This window comes from Lutra lutra, chromosome 10 (assembly GCF_902655055.1).
Source record: "Lutra lutra chromosome 10, mLutLut1.2, whole genome shotgun sequence".
NCBI classification, from domain to species: domain Eukaryota; kingdom Metazoa; phylum Chordata; class Mammalia; order Carnivora; family Mustelidae; genus Lutra; species Lutra lutra.
In genome coordinates this window covers 59,038,686-59,059,421 of record NC_062287.1, presented here as the reverse complement: position 1 = coordinate 59,059,421, position 20,736 = coordinate 59,038,686, and the positions used below count along the sequence as shown (strand labels likewise).

The 20,736-nt window shown below is 36.3% G+C and overlaps 1 protein-coding gene across 1 annotated transcript; it reads left to right on the top strand.

Annotated features, from left to right (window-relative positions):
* The first annotated feature begins 9,431 nt into the window (after window positions 1–9,431).
* Window positions 9,432–10,403, top strand: LOC125079724 (olfactory receptor 51F1-like). Its single transcript, XM_047693502.1, has one exon. It carries the CDS (start codon window positions 9,432–9,434, stop codon window positions 10,401–10,403), a length of 972 nt encoding a protein of 323 aa, XP_047549458.1.
* Window positions 10,404–20,736: the final 10,333 nt, after the last annotated feature.

Sequence of the window (20,736 nt, the reverse complement as noted above, 5' to 3'; positions counted from 1 at the left end):
GAACCCCATGCCCCTGAAAACAATATGTTGGAATACCTCAGAATGTGATTTTATTTGCAGATACCATTTTTACAGAGGTAGTCCACTTTAAATGAGGTCATTCTGGTGAGCCCTAATCCAAAATGACTAGTAAAGGATTATAAAACATGGAAATCTGAACACAGAGATATGCACACATACAGAGAACAGATGAACACTAAGCAGAGATTTAAATGATGGCTCTAGAGTGAGAGAAGAAAGAACATTTCCTAACTATTTTGTGAGGCCCAAAACCTTAAAAAGGGACTGCAAAACAAGAAAAAATGAAATCAAATCTCTCATTAACATAGGGGCCAAATTAACAAATAAAATGTTATTTAAAATAATCCACCAAGAATATAGAACAATCATTTAATGTATTTCACCCATTAATAGAATAGAAAGAAACAACTATGTGAATCTGTAGTAAATTTGAATAAAAGTGATGAATTCCAATAGATATTCATGTTAAGTGGGTAAACTGGACAGAAACTTCCTCAGCAAAAAACCATGATTAATGTTAAAATGATGAAAATATTCTGAATTTGGGTACAGGTTGATGATGCCCACCATTGCTATTTTACTTAACCTAGCATCAGAGTCCTTAGTTAGTACAAGAAGGTAAGAAAAGTAAAGGACTGTAGCATTGTGAAGGAATCAAAAAAAAAAACGAATTATTTACAGATGACATGATTGTGCATTTACATAATCAGACAGAACAAACAGGCATAGCATTAGATAAAATAACTGATGTCCATATGTGATTATTAGTGATTAGTCATATTAAGCAACATAACTGAATATAAGAACAATATTAAAATACCAGCTGTATTTCTTTTTTCAAAAGATTACATTTATTTATTAGAGAGAGAGAGAGAGAACACACAGGTGTGAACATGAGGGGAAATACAGAAGGAGAAGCAGACTACCCCCTGAGCAGGGAGCCCAGTTTGGGCTCCTTCCCAGGACCCTGGGATCATGACCCGAGCCAAAGGCAGGTGCTGAGCTGAATGAGCCACCCAGGCGCCACATCAATTGTATTTCTATGTATTAACCATTCATTAGAAATGAAGTTCTCACATGATATCATATAATAAAATAACATCAAAAGTCATACAACTTGGAATACATCAAAAAACTTTGTGAAAAGTATCATTAGGAAAATCATTAAACCCAGTTGGAAAAATTACAGCAGATATACAAATACAGGGATTTATCACTTTCAGGAATTACAAGGATCTATGTTTTAAATAGATAGTTTCTTCCAAAAATGGTCAACAGATCTTATTCGATCTCAATCAACTCCTAGGAGGTTTTCCTGTGGAAGTTATGCTCACATTTACATGGAAACGTGATAGATCTGGAATGCCAAGGCACTATTACAGAAGAGAAAACCGAAGGACGCATGCTACCAGGCATAGGACACAACAGAAAACCTCAAAGCAAGCATAGTCATCTGACAAGTACTCAAAGGGATTCTATGGTGATGGCAAAAGAATGCTTACTTCAGTAACTGCTGCTGATCTATGGACAGCCAGATGGAAATGAGTCATGAGAACAAAAGAACACCACTGGACAGAAAATAAACAAAAGACTTGGGAAGGTCAGGCTTTGGTCAACAACCACAGAAACAAGGAACTTTCTGTTGTGGGAATAAGTTACAAGTAGCACCTCTTTGCTTTGCCCACCATTCTAATAGTATCATTTGTATTGTTTGCAAGTATTTCTTACAGAAAATTAAGCTTGCCATTACAGAAACAAAGTTTAGAAAGGTGTTTCCTAAAAGGAGGTATCCCAACAAGATGAAATGTATCAGAGCTTCTACCTGATTACTCCCAAAGAAGATGCAAATTAATGGGGGATTGGGTGAGCCTGGTGGTAGGTATTAAGGAGGGCATGTATGTCATGGACCACTGGGTGTGGTGCATAAACAAAGACTCTTAGAACACTGAAAAAGTAAAATAAAATTTAACTTTAAAAAAAGGAAAGAAAAGGAAAGAAAGAAAAAAGAAAAGAAAAAAACGTGCTGGCCTCTATTTCATATCATTGCCTGGGCTGTAATTCTATGTGATAAATCATTGAGCAGTACACTCACATGCTCAGTCTGCTGAATGTATGTTATTCTCTTTATGTTAGACTTATTTCCAATTCACAAGACATTATTTGCTTCCTAAGATGTATCCAGATGTATTCTGGGTACTTTATATAATGCATAAACTGTAAAAAGCTTAATCTTTTTCCTCAATAACCTAAAACCTCCATGAAGAGTCATGACATACCACTCAGGGCATAAGTAAATGTCACCCGGTATGTTAGTGCTTTAGTGCTCATAAGGAAACCCAAGACAGCAGAGCAGTGAAAAGCATTGAAACAGATTCTTTAGACCTTATACAGAAATCATCTATTGCTGCATTACAAATTACCACAGATGTCCCGTCTTCAAAGAACTCAAAATCTTTATCTCGAAGTTTCAGTAAGGCAGGAGTCTGGGTACAGCTTAGCTGAGTTTGCTAGACGGTAATCAATGTATGTTCAGGGCCAAGGTCTCACATGAGGCTCAACTGGGAAAGGGATACATTTAAGATCACCAGGCTGTCAGTAGGATTCAATTAGTTCCTTGGGGCTTGTTAGATTAAGGGACCCAGTTTCCTGCTGGCTATCAGCTGGAGGAGACCACACTTAGTTCCTAGTTGGCTGTTGGCCACAGATGGCCCTCAGTTCTTTGCCATATGGCAAAGCAAAATGCTGACATTTCATTAGAGCCAATCTTAGGTAATCTAGGAATCAAAGTAATATCCTATCACCTCTGCCATTATACCATTGGTTAAAAGCATGTCACAGGCCCTACCCATATCCAAGAGCAAAGGATTACACAAGGGTTCAAGGAGGCAGGGATAATCAGGGACTATTTATTATTTTATAATCTAACCATCACAGAAAGGTTTGGATAGAAACCTAGTTATATTATAGGCTCTTTGAAGGCAACAGTGGTAAACTTTAAATTATTTTATACTGACTTATAAAATTTGGTGTAATGATTTGCTCATAGCTCATTTTTTGTCGTTGAAGAATCAGTCAGACACTTGATAGGGATTCCAGGTAGAGTTATAATACTTAAATTGAACCTCTTACATTTTCTGGCATTAGGAGTCTCATCCAGGGGGCACCTGGGCTGCTCAGTTCATTAAGCATCTGCCTTCAGCTCAGGTCATGATCCATGGTCCTGGGATTGAGCCCTACCTCGGGCTTCTTGCTCAGTGGGGAATCTGCTTCTCCCTGTCCCTCTGCCTGCCACTCCCCCTGCTTGTGCTCTCTCTCTGTCAAATAAATAAGTAAAATCTTAAAAAACCAAAGAGTCTCAACCAGGAACCATAGGAAAAATAGAAAAATATAAATTTAAGAAAAATAGCCAAATGGGTAAAAAATTATTTGTTTTATTGATATCTAGGTAAACACAAGACTCTCTTCACCAATGTGAGACTTCTCTATAAAGGAGAAACATAATTTTCAAATCTGGTCTTCTTTTTTGCCATAAATCTAGAATTGCTAGGTCTGAAAAGCAAGCTTCCTCTATTATTCAACCATCCACATTGACAACAATGGCCAAAATTCCCCAAGAATCTTAGGTCCCTGAACTTATTACTACAAGAAAATAGCAATTATGAGAGCAAGAACACATGTACACAAGCACTCATCATTCACCCACAGTGACCTGGCCACCAGCTAAATGGGGCCCAATTTACAAATAAGGAACTGACCCATTTCTTGGGGAAAAGCTAGTGAGTGGATGGACAGAGATGGACTGAGGAATGGATATATCATACTCCCCATATGTCAGTGTGATAATGTAGGACTAGGGTCCTGGAAGCTGGAGTGCATAATTTCTCTCTTCATTGTCACTATAATTATTATATCAGTGAATATTGGTTACTATCTTGCCAGTGTACTGATAAAACATAGCCCATAACATGCATCTCTCTATTCTACAATGCCCAGAACATGTCTAAACTTTCCATTTATATGCATAATTAAGGTTTTTTGCTTTGCATTTAATGCCTATGGATCACTAGTCATTTGGGTTAGTAGCTAAAATCCTTCTGTGATTATATAGCATTGTCCTGTATTTACAGACGGAGAAAGAGAGATTTCAGTTTTCCTCTGAATATGGCCCCAGGGAGATGCACATTTTAACAATGGCCCCACAGCTCAATTTCACTTTGCTATAAAGTCCATGGCTCCAGAACTGTAACTTATTCTCTCTCCAGTGGTAAAGACAAGGAAGGCTCCTCTTTCCACATAGAGCTGGTAAGAAGGTAGAGGAAGGTGTTCATTTTGTTGACTTTATGCTTTGACTGTTACCTATTCACAAATATTCATATGAACTTCCAGAAAATATGGTAACACTAGGATTCACCTTGTCTTCAGGGATCCACATAACACACAGATATCTGACCCTGACTAGATTATAGAAAATATTATAATAGTTTTTCTCAGATTTAACGAAAACCTGAGAACTGGAGTTTAAAAAGGAACTATAGAAAACCACCCTAAAGGGAAATATGATATATATGGTAATTACAGGTATTTACTCTCAGGTAATAAACATACCTAGTATTTTTAAAAGCTTGATTAAAAACATTAATACTACAATAACTAATATTGCTATTATTTAAGTCTTCCTAGAATTGATTTTAACAATTTAACAATTTAAATGTTTTGCTTTCAAGATTATTTTTAACTTTTTAATTGAATGACTTTATAACATTTATAACATTTCTGTGTACATTTGGCTGCCTTTTTTATTCCTTATAATGTTTACTGAGAACCTCTATCATGTTCTCAAACCAGCATCCATCACTTCATACTCCTTGGACAGCAGTAAATTTCCCACTCTTAATTCATAAGGAAGAGAAAGAAGAAAGAAAGAAAAGAAAGAAAGAAAGAAAGAAAGAAAGAAAGAAAGAAAGAAAGAAAGAAAGAAAGAAAGAAAGAAAGAAAGAGAAAGAAAGAAAGAGAGAGGAAGGGAGGAAGGAAGGAAGGGAGGAAGGGAAGGGAGGAAAGGAAGGGAAGAAGAAAGGAAAGAGAAAGAGAGAAAGAAAGAGAGAGAAGGAGGGAGGGGGGAGAGAGGGAGGAAGGAAGAAAGAAAGAAAGGAAGGAGGGAAGAAGGGTGGAAGGGAGGGAGGAAGAAGGATGGAAGGAAGGAATGAAAAGAGGGAGGGAGGGCGGACAATCAGGAGAAAGGGAGAGAAAAGGGAAGGAAGAAAGGGCGAGAGGGAGGAAGAAAGAAAGGAAGGAAATTATGACATATGATATGACATGGATGACTTTTGGGGATATTACACTAAGTGACGTAAGCTAGTCACAAAAGGACAAATACTGCGTGATTCCACTTATGTGGCATATTAGGAGTAGTCAGAACTCTATAAAGAGATAACTGGGGAATGAGGAGTGAATGTTTAATGGTGTACAGTTTCAGTTTTTCAAGATGAAAAGAATTATGAAGATGTAGGGGGGTGATGGTTGCTCAACATTATGAATGTGTTTAATACCACTGAACTATACACATAAAAGTGCTTATGATGGTAAACTTTATATTAGGTGTATTTTACCACAATTTTTAAAAAAGGGAAAAAGGAACACTAAATACGTACTGTATTATAATTTTCTCACTTAAGCTTCCACCAATCTACCCATTTGCCAGTTACCCTCAAGGGTCAGTGGAATGATGATCCTCATTTTTTGATAGCTAATTACCATCATATTCATCAAATACTATTTATATTCAATCACCTACTACTTTCTGTATCAATTAATCACTAGTGTTCTATATTTTCAATCTCTCACTATCTTCCCTAACTTTACATTTCTCTAAGTCTGTCCAATCTTGTAAAAATCCTCCATCCACCTATGGTCTTCTTAGTGATGGCCTATTTCTCTCCTTGCCTTCACTGATGAGTTTCCAGAAATGATATGCATTGTGCCTCTACCACTTATTTGTCCCTTCATCCTGAAGACACTGTAGAAGGTTCTCAGCTTTCATTGCTGGACTTCAACTGTTTTATCTAGGGCCACCATGCTCTTGGCTGCATTTGAATTTTTTTTTAAATTGACAATATTTTTTTTTGAGACATAATATATACACCATAAAATTAACCCTAACCCTTAAAAATACTAAACTCACTTTTTATAGTTTTAATAGATTTACAAAGTTGTGCAGCACCACTGTCTAATTACAAAATGCTTCTATCACTCTGGATAAGAAGTTTAACAATCACTACCCTTTCCCCTCTATCTCTAGACCCTGGCAACGACTACTCTTTCTTTTTTTTTTTCTTTTGAAACACCTTTCTTGAGGTGTAATTGACATAAAATAAATTACACGTTTAAAGTGTATAACTTAACAACCTTCAACATATGTACATACCCTGTGAAACTACCACCATAGTCATGATAATGAAAATAAAGATTTCTTTGTGTCCTTTTATAAACCTTCCCTCTCTGAACCTTGCTCAAAACTTTCCCTCTGGTAGCCCAGGATTTACTTTCTGTAACTTTAGATTATTTTACATTCTCTAGGATTTTTTTTAATTTAAATTCAATTAATTAACATATAATATACTATTTGTTTCAAGGGTACAGATCTGTGATTCAGCAGCCTTATATACTACCCAGTGTTCATTACAACACATACCTCCCCAATGTCCATCAGCCAGTTACCCCATCCTCCACCCCTCCAGCAACTCTCAGTTTCTTTCCTAAGATTAAAAGTTTCTTATGGTTTGTCTCCCTCTCTGGTTTTGTCTTATTTCATTTTTTCCTCTCTTCTCCAATGATCCTCTGCCTTGTTCCTTAAAATCCACATATCAGTGAGATAATATAACTGTCTTTCTCTGCTTGACTTATTTTGCTTAGCATAATACCCTCCAGTTCCATCCAAATCATTGCAAATGGCAAGATTTCATTTTTTGATGACTGCATAATATTCAATTGTAAATATATACCACATCTTCTTTATCCATTCATCTGTCAATGGACATCTTGACTCTTTCAATAGTTTGGCTATTGTGGAAACTGCTGCTATAAACATTGGGGTACAGGTGCCCCTTCGGATCACTACATTTGTATCTTCAGGATAAATACCCAGTAATGCCATTGCTGGGTCATAGGGTAGCTCTACTTTCAACTTTCTGAGGAATGTCCATACTGTTTTCCAGAGTAACTGCACCAGCTTGCCTTCCCACCAACAATGTAGGAAGGTTCCCCTTTCTCCACATACTCATCAACATCTGTCGTTTCTGACTTGCTAATTTTAGCCATTCTGACTGGTATGAGGTGGTATCTCATTGTGGTTTTTATTTGTATTTCTCCAAGTGATGTTGAGCACATTTTCATGTGTCTGTTGGCCATTTGGACGTCTTCTTTGCAGAAATGTCTGTTCATGTCTTCTGCCCATTTCTTGATTGAATTATTTATTCTTTGGGTGTTGAGTTTGATAAGTTATTTATAGATTTTAGATACTAGCCCTTTAACTGATTTGTCATTTGCAAATATCTTCTCTCATTCTGTAGGTTGTCTCTTGGTTTTGTTGACTATTTCCTTTGCTGTGCAAAAGCTTTTTATTTTGATGGAGTCCCAATTGTTCATTTTTACTTTTGTTCCCCCTGCCTTTGGAGACATGTCTAGCAAGAAGTTGCTGCAACTGAGGTCAAAGAGGTTGCTGCCTGTGTTTTCCTCAAGGATTTTGATGGATTCCTGTCTCACACTGAGGTCTTTCATCCATTTTGAGTCTACTTTTGTGTGTGGTGTAAGGAAATGGTCCAGTTTCATTCTTCTGCATGTGGCTGTCCAATTTCCCCAACAACATTTGTTGAAGGGACTGTCTTTTTCCCATTGGATAGTCTTTCCTGCTTTGTCAAAGATTAGTTGGCCATAGAGTTAAGAGTCCACTTCTAGGTTCTCTATTCTGTTAAGTTGATCTATGTGTCTGGTTTTTTGTGTCAGTACCTTACTGTCTTGATGATTACAGCTTTGTAATAGAGCTTGAAGTCTGGAATTGTGATGCCACCAGCATTGTTTGTTTGTTTGTTTTTTCAACATTCCAGTCTTACACAAAAGTTGATGGTATTTTTTAGGGGTTGCATTGAATGTGTAGATTTCTCTAGGTAGTGTAGGCATTTGAACAAGATTTGTTCTTCCAATCCATGAGCATGGAACATTTTCCCATTTCTTTGTGTCTCCCTCAATTTCTTTCATGACTATTCTACAGTTTTCTGAGTACAGATCCTTTCCCTCCTTGGTTAGATTTATTCCTAAGTATTTTTGGTTTGGGGTACAATTGTAAATGGGATCTACCCCTTAATTTCTCCTTCTTCTATCTCATTGCTGTATAGAAATGCAACTGATTTCTGTGCATTGATTTTATATCCAGCCATTTTACTGAATTCCTGCATGAGTTCTAGCAGTTTTGGGTGGAGTTTTTGGGTTTTCCCCATAGAGTATAAGCATTTGAAAAATTTTTTTTTAAAGATTTTATTTATTTATTTGACAGAGAGAAATCACAAGTAAGCAGAGAGGCAGGCAGAGAGAGAGGAGGAAGCAGGCTCCCCACTGAGCAGAAAGCCCGATGAGGGGCTCGAACCCAGGACCTGGGATCATGACCTGAGCCGAAGGCAGCGGCTTAACCCACTGAGCCACCCAGGCGCCCCTGAAATTTTTAATCCTTAAAGAACCTAACCACTTAAGCAATTCCACACTGTTGTTCATGTAATACCCAGTCATAACACCATCTCTCCTGGCTTTAACGTTTCCCGTAAAGCTGTCTAGCCTCATCTTGCCTTAGCATATATAGTCCTTTCCAATAACTTCTGTGGAGTTTGTCTTCATTGGTTTTCTCTTGTAAATGTACTCTCTGAGGGTGGTTCACCCAAACTATTGGATTAAAATGGCATGTATACAGTGATAACTCTGAAATGTTCTGGAGATTTTTGCCTGGAAATTCACACCTTTGTGGACACTGAAGATCCATGGAAATCTTTAGGTGGGTTTCCCACAGTCATTTCATATACAACATATTCAAAATTGAATGCACTGATTTTTATTACTTATTATATATTAATAATATATTCATAGAATCTTATGATCTAATGGCACTTAAAATTCTACCAATATAGGAAATAATTATCATCAAAATGTGTAAGATTATTTAGACATATTTTCCTTGAATTTAAGAGTAAAAATATTTATATATATATATATAATTTATAATTAAAATAGTTTAATTTAGAGTTTTCTCAATGATAAAGTACTAATCCATGACCTAGACAGCTCTCCTAACCAAAAGAAAATTTATCTAGATATTTTTGTGTGACAATGTGATTTGTTATTTCTATAGGATGTGATAATTGTGAGGACAAATGCTACAAATCCAGAAAAACATGGAGATCTTAAGCAACCTGACATCTAAATTTCCAACCTTCTTGCTGACTGGCATTCCTGGCCTAGAGTCTGTCCATGTGTGGATCTCTATCCCTTTTTGTTGCCTCTATGCCATTGCCCTCTCTGGGAACAGCATGATCCTATTTGTCATCATTACCCAGCAGAGTCTCCATGAGCCCATGTACTATTTCCTCTCCATGCTTTCAGCTGCTGACTTGGGCTTGACTGTTTCTACAATGTCAACAACATTAGGTATCCTCTGGTTTGATGCAGTTGAAATCAATCTAAATACCTGCATTATCCAGATGTTTTTTCTACACGGATTTACCTTCATAGAATCTGGGGTGCTGGTGGCTATGGCCTTTGACCGCTATGTGGCCATCTGTGATCCTCTGAGGTACGCTACCATTCTCACTAATTCTAGAATCATTCAGATGGGTCTGTTAATGATAATACGCACTGTAGTATTAATAGTACCACTACTCTTGCTCCTTAAGCCCCTCAATTTCTGTAAAGCTAATGTCCTTTCCCACTCCTACTGCTACCACCCAGATGTGATTAAATTAGCATGTTCAGATACTCGGGCCAACAGCATCTGTGGATTAACTGATCTCATCCTGACTACAGGAGTAGATACACCATGCATTGTCCTGTCTTATATCTTGATCATTTACTCTGTTCTCAGTATTGCCTCCCCTAAAGAACGACATAAGGTTTTTAACACCTGTATCTCCCACATTGGAGCAGTGGCTGTTTTCTATATCCCCATGATGAGCTTGTCCTTGGTGCATCGCTATGGTCCATCAGCCCCCAAAGTTGTCCATTCGATGATGGCAAATATCTATCTTCTTTTGCCTCCAGTGCTCAACCCAATCATTTATAGTGTAAAAACAAAACAGATTCGCAAGGCTATACACGCAGTCTTCTCCTTACAAAATAAACAGAGATAACTGGTTAAGAAAAACCTAAAAAAGTGACTTTCACTGTAAAAAGCAACGCTGGTAGGTTACTGTCTATCAGATATTTTTTTTGTCATTTTATTCTTTATTCAACAAATATTTGGAGAGCATTTTTGTGTCTTCAGTCATAAAATATGCTATACCCCAAGAATTTTATAGTCAAATAAGGGAAACATGGAAACATTAATAATGAAATAATGAAAATACTCAAAGAAATTAACATTTAGTGTCTACTTTATACTATGTGTTCTACTAGCAGCTTTTAAGACATATTCCATTGATTCTTCAAACAGCTCAATGAAATATATAATAATGTTAATTACATTTTAGAGATGAAGAAACTGAGGCCTAAAGACATGTAAGCCATCAACCAGACAACATGGCTCAGGGTTGAGATTTGAATCTAGGCTGTCTGCATGTTAGATGTCACAGTATTCACTAGTGTCTTAATACTCTGCCAAAAGCTTCTAGGAAAAATATTACAAGATCAAAAGTAAGAACTGAGTCTTCTAGTTCATGCATTATACCTTTAGAAAAGTTGTGTTGTTTTTCCTAGAGTATACTTTAGCTTGTTTTCTTCACTCATAGTTAATAGTCCAAAAGGTAGGAATAGATATGTCATGCCATGTAAGCCATAGATCAGTATCTAGTACTGGACAGTCAGTAACCCAGCTTCAAGGATTAGGGGCATTTGCTAATTCATTATAGGAAATGGGAACTTCAGAGAACCGGATAAAGTTTGAGGCAAGGTTTCTTAACCTTTTTTAAAGTATAATTATCCCTATGGAATCTAATGAAATCTATGAACCCTTCTCCACAGAAAAATCCCATATAAACACGTTCATATTTTCCATAAAATTTCAGAGGTTTCACAAGTGACACAAAGGAGCTACTATAGATATATTAACCAAACAAAGAATGAAAGGTAAATAATTCATGATGCTCAACCTATTAGTGGTTATACATAGCCATACCTAAGATACAGTTCTTACAAAAAGAATTTTTTGGTAAACATACCAATTTAAGGGACAGGCAGAAACTTAAAACTCAGTTGTTTAAAATGGTAGAAAAATGCAGAGGAAAGTGGAGGTGGAAACCTGACATATGTCACATCAATTTAATTGAAGTTGGAAAAGTAACAAATAGGAGGGATGTTTTATGTATCCCACAAACACTGGAGGCAGCAATGTGCTGGAGCCAGCACACATCAGCTTGCAAGCGGCCATATTGTGCAACTTATCTCAACTCTTGTGTTCAACGATGTCATATTGGCAGTTTCAAATCATCATTTATACCTGGGAACTGACAAATACTACAAATGAGGACTTTTTATTTTTCAGAGATTCAGTTTACCAGCATACCAGTGACTGGGAGCCAACTTTATGCTTAGCTTTGTAAGAAGCAATAGCAATTAAAAGTTGGAAGGAACATATTCCCTGCACTCAAGAAGCTTAAAGTCCAGTGTGTGAAGCAGTAACATAGACAAAAAAAATTATAAAGTAATTAAAGTAATGTACTAAGTCTTGTGAAAGTTGATAATGCGAAATGATACCTGTTGTGTTGCCATCTAAGTTGAAAATGTTTCCAAAGGTAAATAGAAAAAAGTGTATTTTGGAAGCAACTCTGTCGAACAATATGAGAAGTATTCTGTCACCATTTTACTCTTTATGAAAGAATACTCTCCTGAGTTTTAAATTCACAGGTCTGATCTGGATATAGCACTGAAGAATGTAAAAACCTAAAACTTTACTTCCTTTTTTCTTCACTTTTCTCTATCCATCAGATTCTTTTAAGTGAATTTAGATGGTAAGGTTTGTATTAGTCGCTTAAAGAACATCTTTTGCTTGAACAATACTATTGTATAAAGGAATTGATTTGTAGATTTGGTTTAGAAATTTGGGTGTGTTTCTTTCAGGAAACAAAAGGGGACTTTTGTTTTGGTAATTCTACATGCCTGTTAGCCTCATAGAGCTTCAGAGAGAGAACACATGAGAATATTAAAGTTGAGGGACTTATATATTGAGAGGCTCAAAGGGCTACAATATTACAAAGCTTACTCCTAATAGCTTACCCAAGAAAAGACTCTAAATATCTCTGGAGACCTAGCTGAAATTAAGCAAGAGAACATGGTAATGCCAAAAGGGAAATTTTTTTTTATGTATTTTGAAGACTTTATATGCTGCAAGCAAAATTTTGGATAACCTTATTTAGTTTGAGTTGTACTGTTGATTTACAAAATGTCTAGGATACTACCTATACATGATACTTAGTATAATTCATTAAAGGGAATTGCATGGCTTAGTGTATAGAATGGGCTTGGGGAAAATTTACTAAATTAACATTCTAATAAAGTTCAGTAGCTCAAGAGGGAACCATTAACATGATTCTCATAGGATGAGGGGCCTTGGTGGCACAGTTGGTTGAGCATCCAACTCTTGGTTTCAGCTCAGGGTTATGAGATCGAGCCCCAAGTCAGGCTCAGCACCTAGTCTGCTTGGGCTTTTTTTTCCTCTTTCTCTCTCTGTATCTCCCCTCCCCCACTCAAATAAATAAAAAAATCTTTTTTTAAAAAGGTACTCATAAGAGAGTCTTAAAGATCTGCCTATTGGTTATATGTAGAAATAAAAGAAACTGTAAAGACAGGAAAAAATACAGTTCTGTGCATGTGAAGGCATTTGATTATTTCCATTATGTTTTTCCATATACTGCATATGTCCAGATTCTTTCTTTCATGTACAGCTGTTGTGTTACTTGCCATTTTTTTCTCTCTTCAATTGATCCATCCAGTGAGCTGTCATCTGATCAATTATGGAAAAAATGGATTTAAAATGTTTTCTTCAGAAGGATGGATCAAGTTCTGTCAACCTTAATGCTTGCTTATCTACTTCATAATCCATGTGTTCCAAGTAGACCTGTGTTCTTACCATTTGTTGAATGCAACAGATTAATTTCAAATTGAATCATGCTTCTTCCCACCTTCAAATACCACATTCCTTCCACATTTTCTTTTAAAACACATTGTATTCATGATTCTGCTTCTTTTATGAAACAATTCTTTAACCAATAAAATAAAGTGGCTGAGGGAAGTGAGCACAATGAGATGAATAGATTATACAAGTTCAGAAGACCTACCCTAGATTGTGTTCCAGGAGAAGCCTAGAGGACACAGCATCCACTAAATACATTAGGAATCAGCTGCAAAAATGATATCAGCATCACTGAGAAGAGGTTCTTCTCTGCTGACCAGGGACAATATGAGATGCAGTCACTGCGCCAGGCTTATTAATAACCCTGTATATAATGAGGTCTGAACAAAACAGAGTCTAGGTAATCACCAAAAACCAGAGGGTAGCAGTTATTATAAGAACTGACAAGGTCCAAAAGCAGGCAAGAGAGCTTAAAGTGCAAGGAGCTGGGGTGCGTGGGTGGCTCAGTGGGTTAACCCTCTGCCTTTAGCTCAGGTCATGATCTCAGGGTTCTGGGATCAAGCCACACATCATTAGGCTCTCTGCTCAGCAGGGAGCCTGCTTCCCCCTCTCCCTCTGTCTGCCTCTCTGCCTAATTGTGATCTCTCTGTGTCAAATAAATAAATAAATAAAATCTTTAAAAAAAAAAGTGCAAGCAGTTGTGGAGATGTTTAATAGAGCATGACATCTCTGGGTCAAAATAGACAAACAGCCAATGAGGGGCTAGGTAACATTACAAAAAGGAGACAAGAATGGATAAAAAGGAAACGGGAAGAACTGTCATATTTTGAGGTAAGATTCACCTTGAATTGAGGAGAAAGATAAAAAAAAATAACTTTTGGTAGAAGAATCATCTGAGACTATCAAGCAGTTCTAAACAGAATTAGTCAAGGTCATTAGGTATCCCCAAGTCAACGTCATCTGTTAGAGGAATTCTGTATCTTCTAGGAATGGGCCTGCCTTAGTTTCCCTGCCATATTCAGTTACTGGCTGAAAATATCTCATGGAAATGTGACCTCTGTGGAATGTGATGATGGATTAAGAGCTCCAAACTGGGACCAAGAGATAATGAGAGATGTGAAGGGCACATTTAATAAAAAGCATATCTATCAAATTAAGAGGAAAGTATGTAGGCAATACAAGGAGGAGCCAAACAACCTAACCTTGTGACAGAGAAGCCAGAGCATCTCTGGGATGCTCAGGAGAAGCTCAATAGCCTGCCATGTTCTCAGGTTCATGGGCTTCCCTTAAGGTTTCAAATACTCAAGAAATGGAGTATCAAGGTGAAGGATATGAAAATTTTGGTATTGTTTTTGTAGCTTTTCTATAATATAAATTATTTTGAAAAACAGTGTTAAGAATTCTCATGAGAGGGGACTGGGTAGCTCAGTCAGTTAAGCATCTTACTCTTGATTTCAACTCAGGTCATGATCTCACGGTCCTAAGATCAAGCCCCACATCAGGCCCTGTGCTGGGCACAGAGGTGCTTAAAATTCTCTCTCTATCCCTCTGCCTCTTGCTCACCCTATTTGTGTGCACTCTCTCTCTAAAAAATAAAAATATAGGGGTGCCTGGGTGGCTCAGTCATTAAATGTCTGCCTTCAGCTCAGGTCATGATCCCAGGGTCCTGGGATCAAGTCCCGAATTGGGCTCTCTGCTCAGCAGGAAACCCACTTCTCTCTCTCCCACTCCCCCTGCTTGTGTTCATCTCTCACTGTCTCTCTCTCTCTCTCTCTATGTCAAATAAATAAAATCTTTAAAAATAAGAAGTAAAAATATAAAGATTAAAAAATTCTCATGAGAAAAACATCTGATTGACCCTTCTTAGGTCAAGTATCTAAGTCTCTGGTGTTGCTCAATCAGGTTCATGTGTATAAGACCAGTATATTGAGCTCACTTCTATGTTTGGGTCTATCAGGAAAGGGGAAATATTTTACCAGAGAACCACCCAACACCACTCATGTATCTGCTCCTTATCCAAAAGAGTGTATTAAGAACATTTGATTAATGACAAATATCTTTAAGACAATGGCCAATAACCTAATAAATAAATGATTGACTAAATAGAAGAATATTTTCAATTTGAAAATTTCCCTTTAGCAAAACTCCTCAAGGCAAAAGTACAAGGAATACAAAATCACTGATTAGATAAATAACAAGACAGTTATGTAAATTTATAAAATGTAAACACATATATTAGCATGTCATATCTTTCCTGCAGGCGAGCAGAGACAGATTCAGGTATTTTGAAGAAGTGATCAAAAAAGTCAAGATTAAAAATCTACTTTGTTAGACACAGAAACAGTAAAATGTTCCTCACGTCTACATTAAGATTCTCCATGAAATTTTCATGTTTACATATTAAAGAATTACTTATTCTGACAATTACTATTTCATGAATTCAATATAATGCTAAATGCTTTGCTACTAATAACAAATAATGCTATACACCATTAAGCCTTAAGAAAACATAATTCTTAGTCTGGGACAGTTTATGAGAATTGAAGAAAATATGCAAAAACAACTACAAAATGTCCATAGCAACTTAACTCTATATTTTTGTACTCATTGCTCTGTTATATTAAGCAAACAGAAAAAAAGTCCATTATACAAAACTAATTTCCCCAAAATTATAATTTGTTCATTATTCATTCAGCGAATATTTATCAAGACCTACTAGGTCTAAAAATAGATAAGACATGAGCATATACTATCATGAAACATTTATAACCATATCTTCCTATCAAAATAATCCATAAATCCTACCAGTACCTCAAATTCAGCAACTCCAGAGCCAAATTTATTGTGTTTCTTTTACAATCTGATCCATCTATGGATGAATGGAATTATCCTTGATAGTGAAGGACGTAAAGTGATTAAGAGTTTTACTTTGAAAAAACACCACCAGCCTCCTCCAACCCCTGACAACATGTCTTTCCACACTGAAACTGGTAACATATAACACAATGCAACTTCTCTGATGCTGCACTTACTATACCTTTCTCATTTCCAACTCTACTATTCTGTACCTTCAGAATCTGCCTGTACTACAGGCACACTCTACCAGGTGTCCCTACCTTCAGTTTCTCTTGCATTCTAATTTACCTCCTATGCAAAAATCAGATTGATCTTATAATAGAATCACAACATTGCTTAAAATAATCTGCAATAGTTTCTCTTGTTGTTCAAGTTGTACCTAAATTCCACCAGCCAAGAAAACATTATGTTCTAATCCTGGGTAGCAGGGTAGTAGATCTCAAAATGAGATTTGCTCTATCATAATTATTCACAGAAATCTTTATTCTCATAATTTTTTGTACATTTTTTGAAAAGTGGAAAAGCAGGGAAAAAAACTCATCAAAGATGGCAGGCAAATGGCTGAAGCATTTGAGAGAAGCAAGTAGTAGAGTTTTAAGAGCAAATCTCACTTTGAGATCCTGATTTCAATTCGTTTGGATAAATACCCAGAAATGAAATTGCTGGATCATATGCTAGTTCTTTTTAAAATTTTTTTGAGAAATCGCCATACTGTTTTCTACAATGTGCCAATTTAAATTCTCACCAATGGTGTACCAGTGTTCCCTTTTCTCCACAAACTGACCAACATTTGTTATCTTTTGTTTTTTTGCCACTGTTTTTTTTTCCCTAAAGTAGGCATCCTAATAAGTGTGAAGTGATATCTCATTGTGATTTTGATTTCCATTTCCTTGATGATTATTAATGTTGAGCATCTTTTCACATACCTGTTAACCTATATATAATAATACTGTATTGTATACTTAAAATTTGCTAAGAGGGGAGGTATTATGCTAAGTGCTTTACCACATACACACACATAATAATACTAAAGAGGATGGGAGAAAACTTTGGAGGTGACACATATTTATATGGCCTTTATGATGATAATGGTTTCATGGTTGTATGCTTACTCCCAAATCCATCAAATTATAAACATTAAATATATATAGCTTTTTATATGTCAATCAGACCTCAATAAAATGGTTCAAAAAAAATTTCCACGAAAGTTCTACTGAATAAACTTGCTAAATTTCACAGTAATATATATTCCCTCTGTGAAACATATTGACTGATGCTAGCAGCCAGTTGAACACTCAGCTCTTTCTCCAATTAGCAAGTCTTCATTTCCCCTCAACAAGTGCCCTGTGGGCTACTTGTTTTTCCTTCACCATCATAGTTATTATAATGGAAATTTTATACAGTATATTAAAGATACTGTTTACAAAGATAATATATTATTGCAATTTGCAGAACTACATTGAAAGGTCCTAACTCCACATAAAACAATGATGAATAAATTATACATACAAGTGTCAGGTTAAAATAAAATGTTCGATGTAGGTTAAAATTACTTTTATGACTCCTATATTTAACCAACTTTATTAGCTAATTAGCCTAATCATCAACTAAACTAGAGTTTAATAAAATGGCTTCTATTTTGCTTATTTATGATTCCTTTTTCTAGACTGTGAAATAGATCTGAAAGAGTGAGGGATAAATTAATTTGACAAACACTGTTGACCACTGATTTTGTGTCAAGTACTTTATCAGTATGTGTCAGGTAAATTGAAAATATTTGTTTTAGGGCGCCTGGGTGGCTCAGTGGGTTAAGCCGCTGCCTTCGGCTCAGGTCATGATCTCAGGGTCCTGGGATCGAGTCCCGCATCGGGCTCTCTGCTCAGCAGGGAGCCTGCTTCCCTTCCTCTCTCTCTCTCCCCGCCTGCCTGCCTCTCTGTCTACTTGTGATCTCTCTCTGTCAAATAAATAATAAATAAAAATCTTTAAAAAAAAAAAAAAGAAAAGAAAATATTTGTTTTAGCCTGAACAACTAAGACCAAATAAGATAGTGTACCTGAAATTACTTGGAAAACAGACATTAAATAACATAATCCCTCAAGAAGAGCCAATCTCCTTCTTTTCCTCAAATGGAGTTGCTTCCATTTGATGGGCTATGCTGACAAATCTTCCTTCTACTAAAAGGGTAATCTTCATGGAACCCCTTGGCTTTGTCATTTTATTTTACTGTTTGCTTCTGAATTGTAGGAATCAGTTTAACAAATATTTGCTCGTTTTAACAAATATTTCATTCATATGTTCTGAGTACTTGGCACTATGTTCCTACCTGAGATACTTTCAAAGTATTTGTTATTTCATTTAGTTGTGCACAAAAATCTGTATAATAGATTATTTACAAGAAACACATAGAATAAAAATCAAGAATATTGGATCCTCATCTTAAATGTTGTATCCATGTTCAAAGTAATGATTCAATTTCATTTTTAATTAAAACACATAAACACAGAGTTACCATGTCAACATTTTTTTTTTTAAATTCTCCACCTTGACATTTCCTGGCACCAGAGAGGTGAAGCATAATAGAATGGCACTGAAATCCCCCAAGGGTGTATTTATCCCAAATGGGTAAATGACTACACCATCACAGTTCTTTATAAAAATTTTCTATAAATAGAAGTAAGTAGGTGACCTTCATATACTCCACTCTAAATAAGGGTAAGAGAAGTTCTCCTCCCTGTCTATAAAGGCCAATCAAGCAGCTGCTCAGATCAGAACCAGTCCTTGATTCTGTCTATAATAAAGTGCATCTGATGATAAAATTCTAATCCATCGTGAGTAATTTAGCTTAGATAAACACAAGGAAGAATTTCTTGGAAGTGAAGTTAAAGACAATAATTCACTTAGTCTCTGGCATTACTCCTTCAATATCTTATTTGTATCCTCTCTATTCTCCACATCTTGAAAGGTAAGACTCTCCCTACCTACTCTCCCCATCTCCAGTCTCTGATCTCCAAACCCTCAGAGCCACTGATTATGCTTACTCTCCACTGTATGGTTCATTTCCAAGAACCTGATCCATAATCAGAAATTCCAAATTCCATAAAGACATTGTGTTCTCATTTGTTTAGCTAATCATAGAAAAATTGTGCTTCTTCTATGTCTATATTTCCTGACACATATAACGACCAAAACCCAAAATCACTGTTATATCCTCTCTATTGTTTTACTTATATTTCTAATTGGGTTTACCCTTACTGCAGCACTCTTATTCCATTCAGTTTCTTAAGATTGCAGCAATCTGATTTGTTTCTTTTTAATTTTTTCTGAACACCGGGAGCAATGTGGTACAGTGAAATGAGCATACCCAGAGAGTCAGACAGACCTGGCTTCACACACTGGTCCTATTATGTCTGTCTAAGGGAACCTTCACTCTGTACCAAAGCCTTCTCACCAAAAAGTGAGAATGTTAGTCACAGCCTATTAATGGTGCTATTCAATTAAAGCAATAACAGGTAGAGATATGTGGCAAAGACCCTGGCTCAATATTAATTATTCTTCTCACCAAGAATACTAGGGCTATCCTCTCAGTGGTCTTCTGATCTTTCACCTAGTGCATATTTCAGCCCAGGCGCCAGACATGGAAATGGAAGTGCCTCCCAGGTCAGCATGTTCAGAGGGTGCAGCAACTGTTTCCCCTCCATGTAGGTGGTTAACTTTGTAACATGCCACAGATGTTCCTAAGTTCAGAAAGATATAATAAAGGACTCCCTCAAATTGTTCTCTGTGAATGGATAAGTAAATTAATTAATTGAACCCATGACATTTTCAATCATGGGAATAGCATTTTGCCTTTCTAGAAAGATTGTGTTGTTATTCATCATTTTGACAGAACATCATGTGATGGTAACTGATTTTCCTCAGCAGCAGGATATAATTCCAGACCTTTCTTTATATGAAATGACTAGTAATCTAGAAAATAAGACTTTCAATTCTCCTTCCTGAAAGAATAGAGGTGTTTTACCTTCTTGATTACTCAAGTGCTATCATATATTTTGACTCAATTGATCTCCATGTTCCTTAGTTAGGAGTTAATCACCCTCCAGATATCTTTGATGTAGGCTATCAGTTTTAGCATTAGTACTTCTTTGGTCTGTTCCTTCTATCCTTTAGCTTTTTGGAAAATGTAATAGAAAGTTAGGAGAAACTGTCTCGGGTAATACTAGCTAGAGTTACTTTAAAAATGGAAGCCTATTTAAATCTTAGAAAATTCTGAGAGAAATACGCTGTATGAATTATGAACAGTTGTAGTACAAACAGAAATTAATGATCAACAAATGGAATGCGGAAGTACATTCAGATTTCTGGATCAGGCAACCTGATACATCAAGTCACCACAGATCTTCAGATCTACAAAGTTACTATCAAAATGAGGAAAACAGAACATATAAGTTGTGGGGGCTCTGAGGACTAATTAAGAAGCAATCATGTTGTGCTCGAGTTGACACTGAGATATTTAAGCAGAAAAAATCAGAATTAGATACATG

Coding starts and splice junctions, on each gene's coding strand:
- LOC125079724 (XM_047693502.1), top strand. CDS start 9,432: ATGCTACAAATCCAGAAAAACATGGAGATCTTAAGCAACCTGACATCT.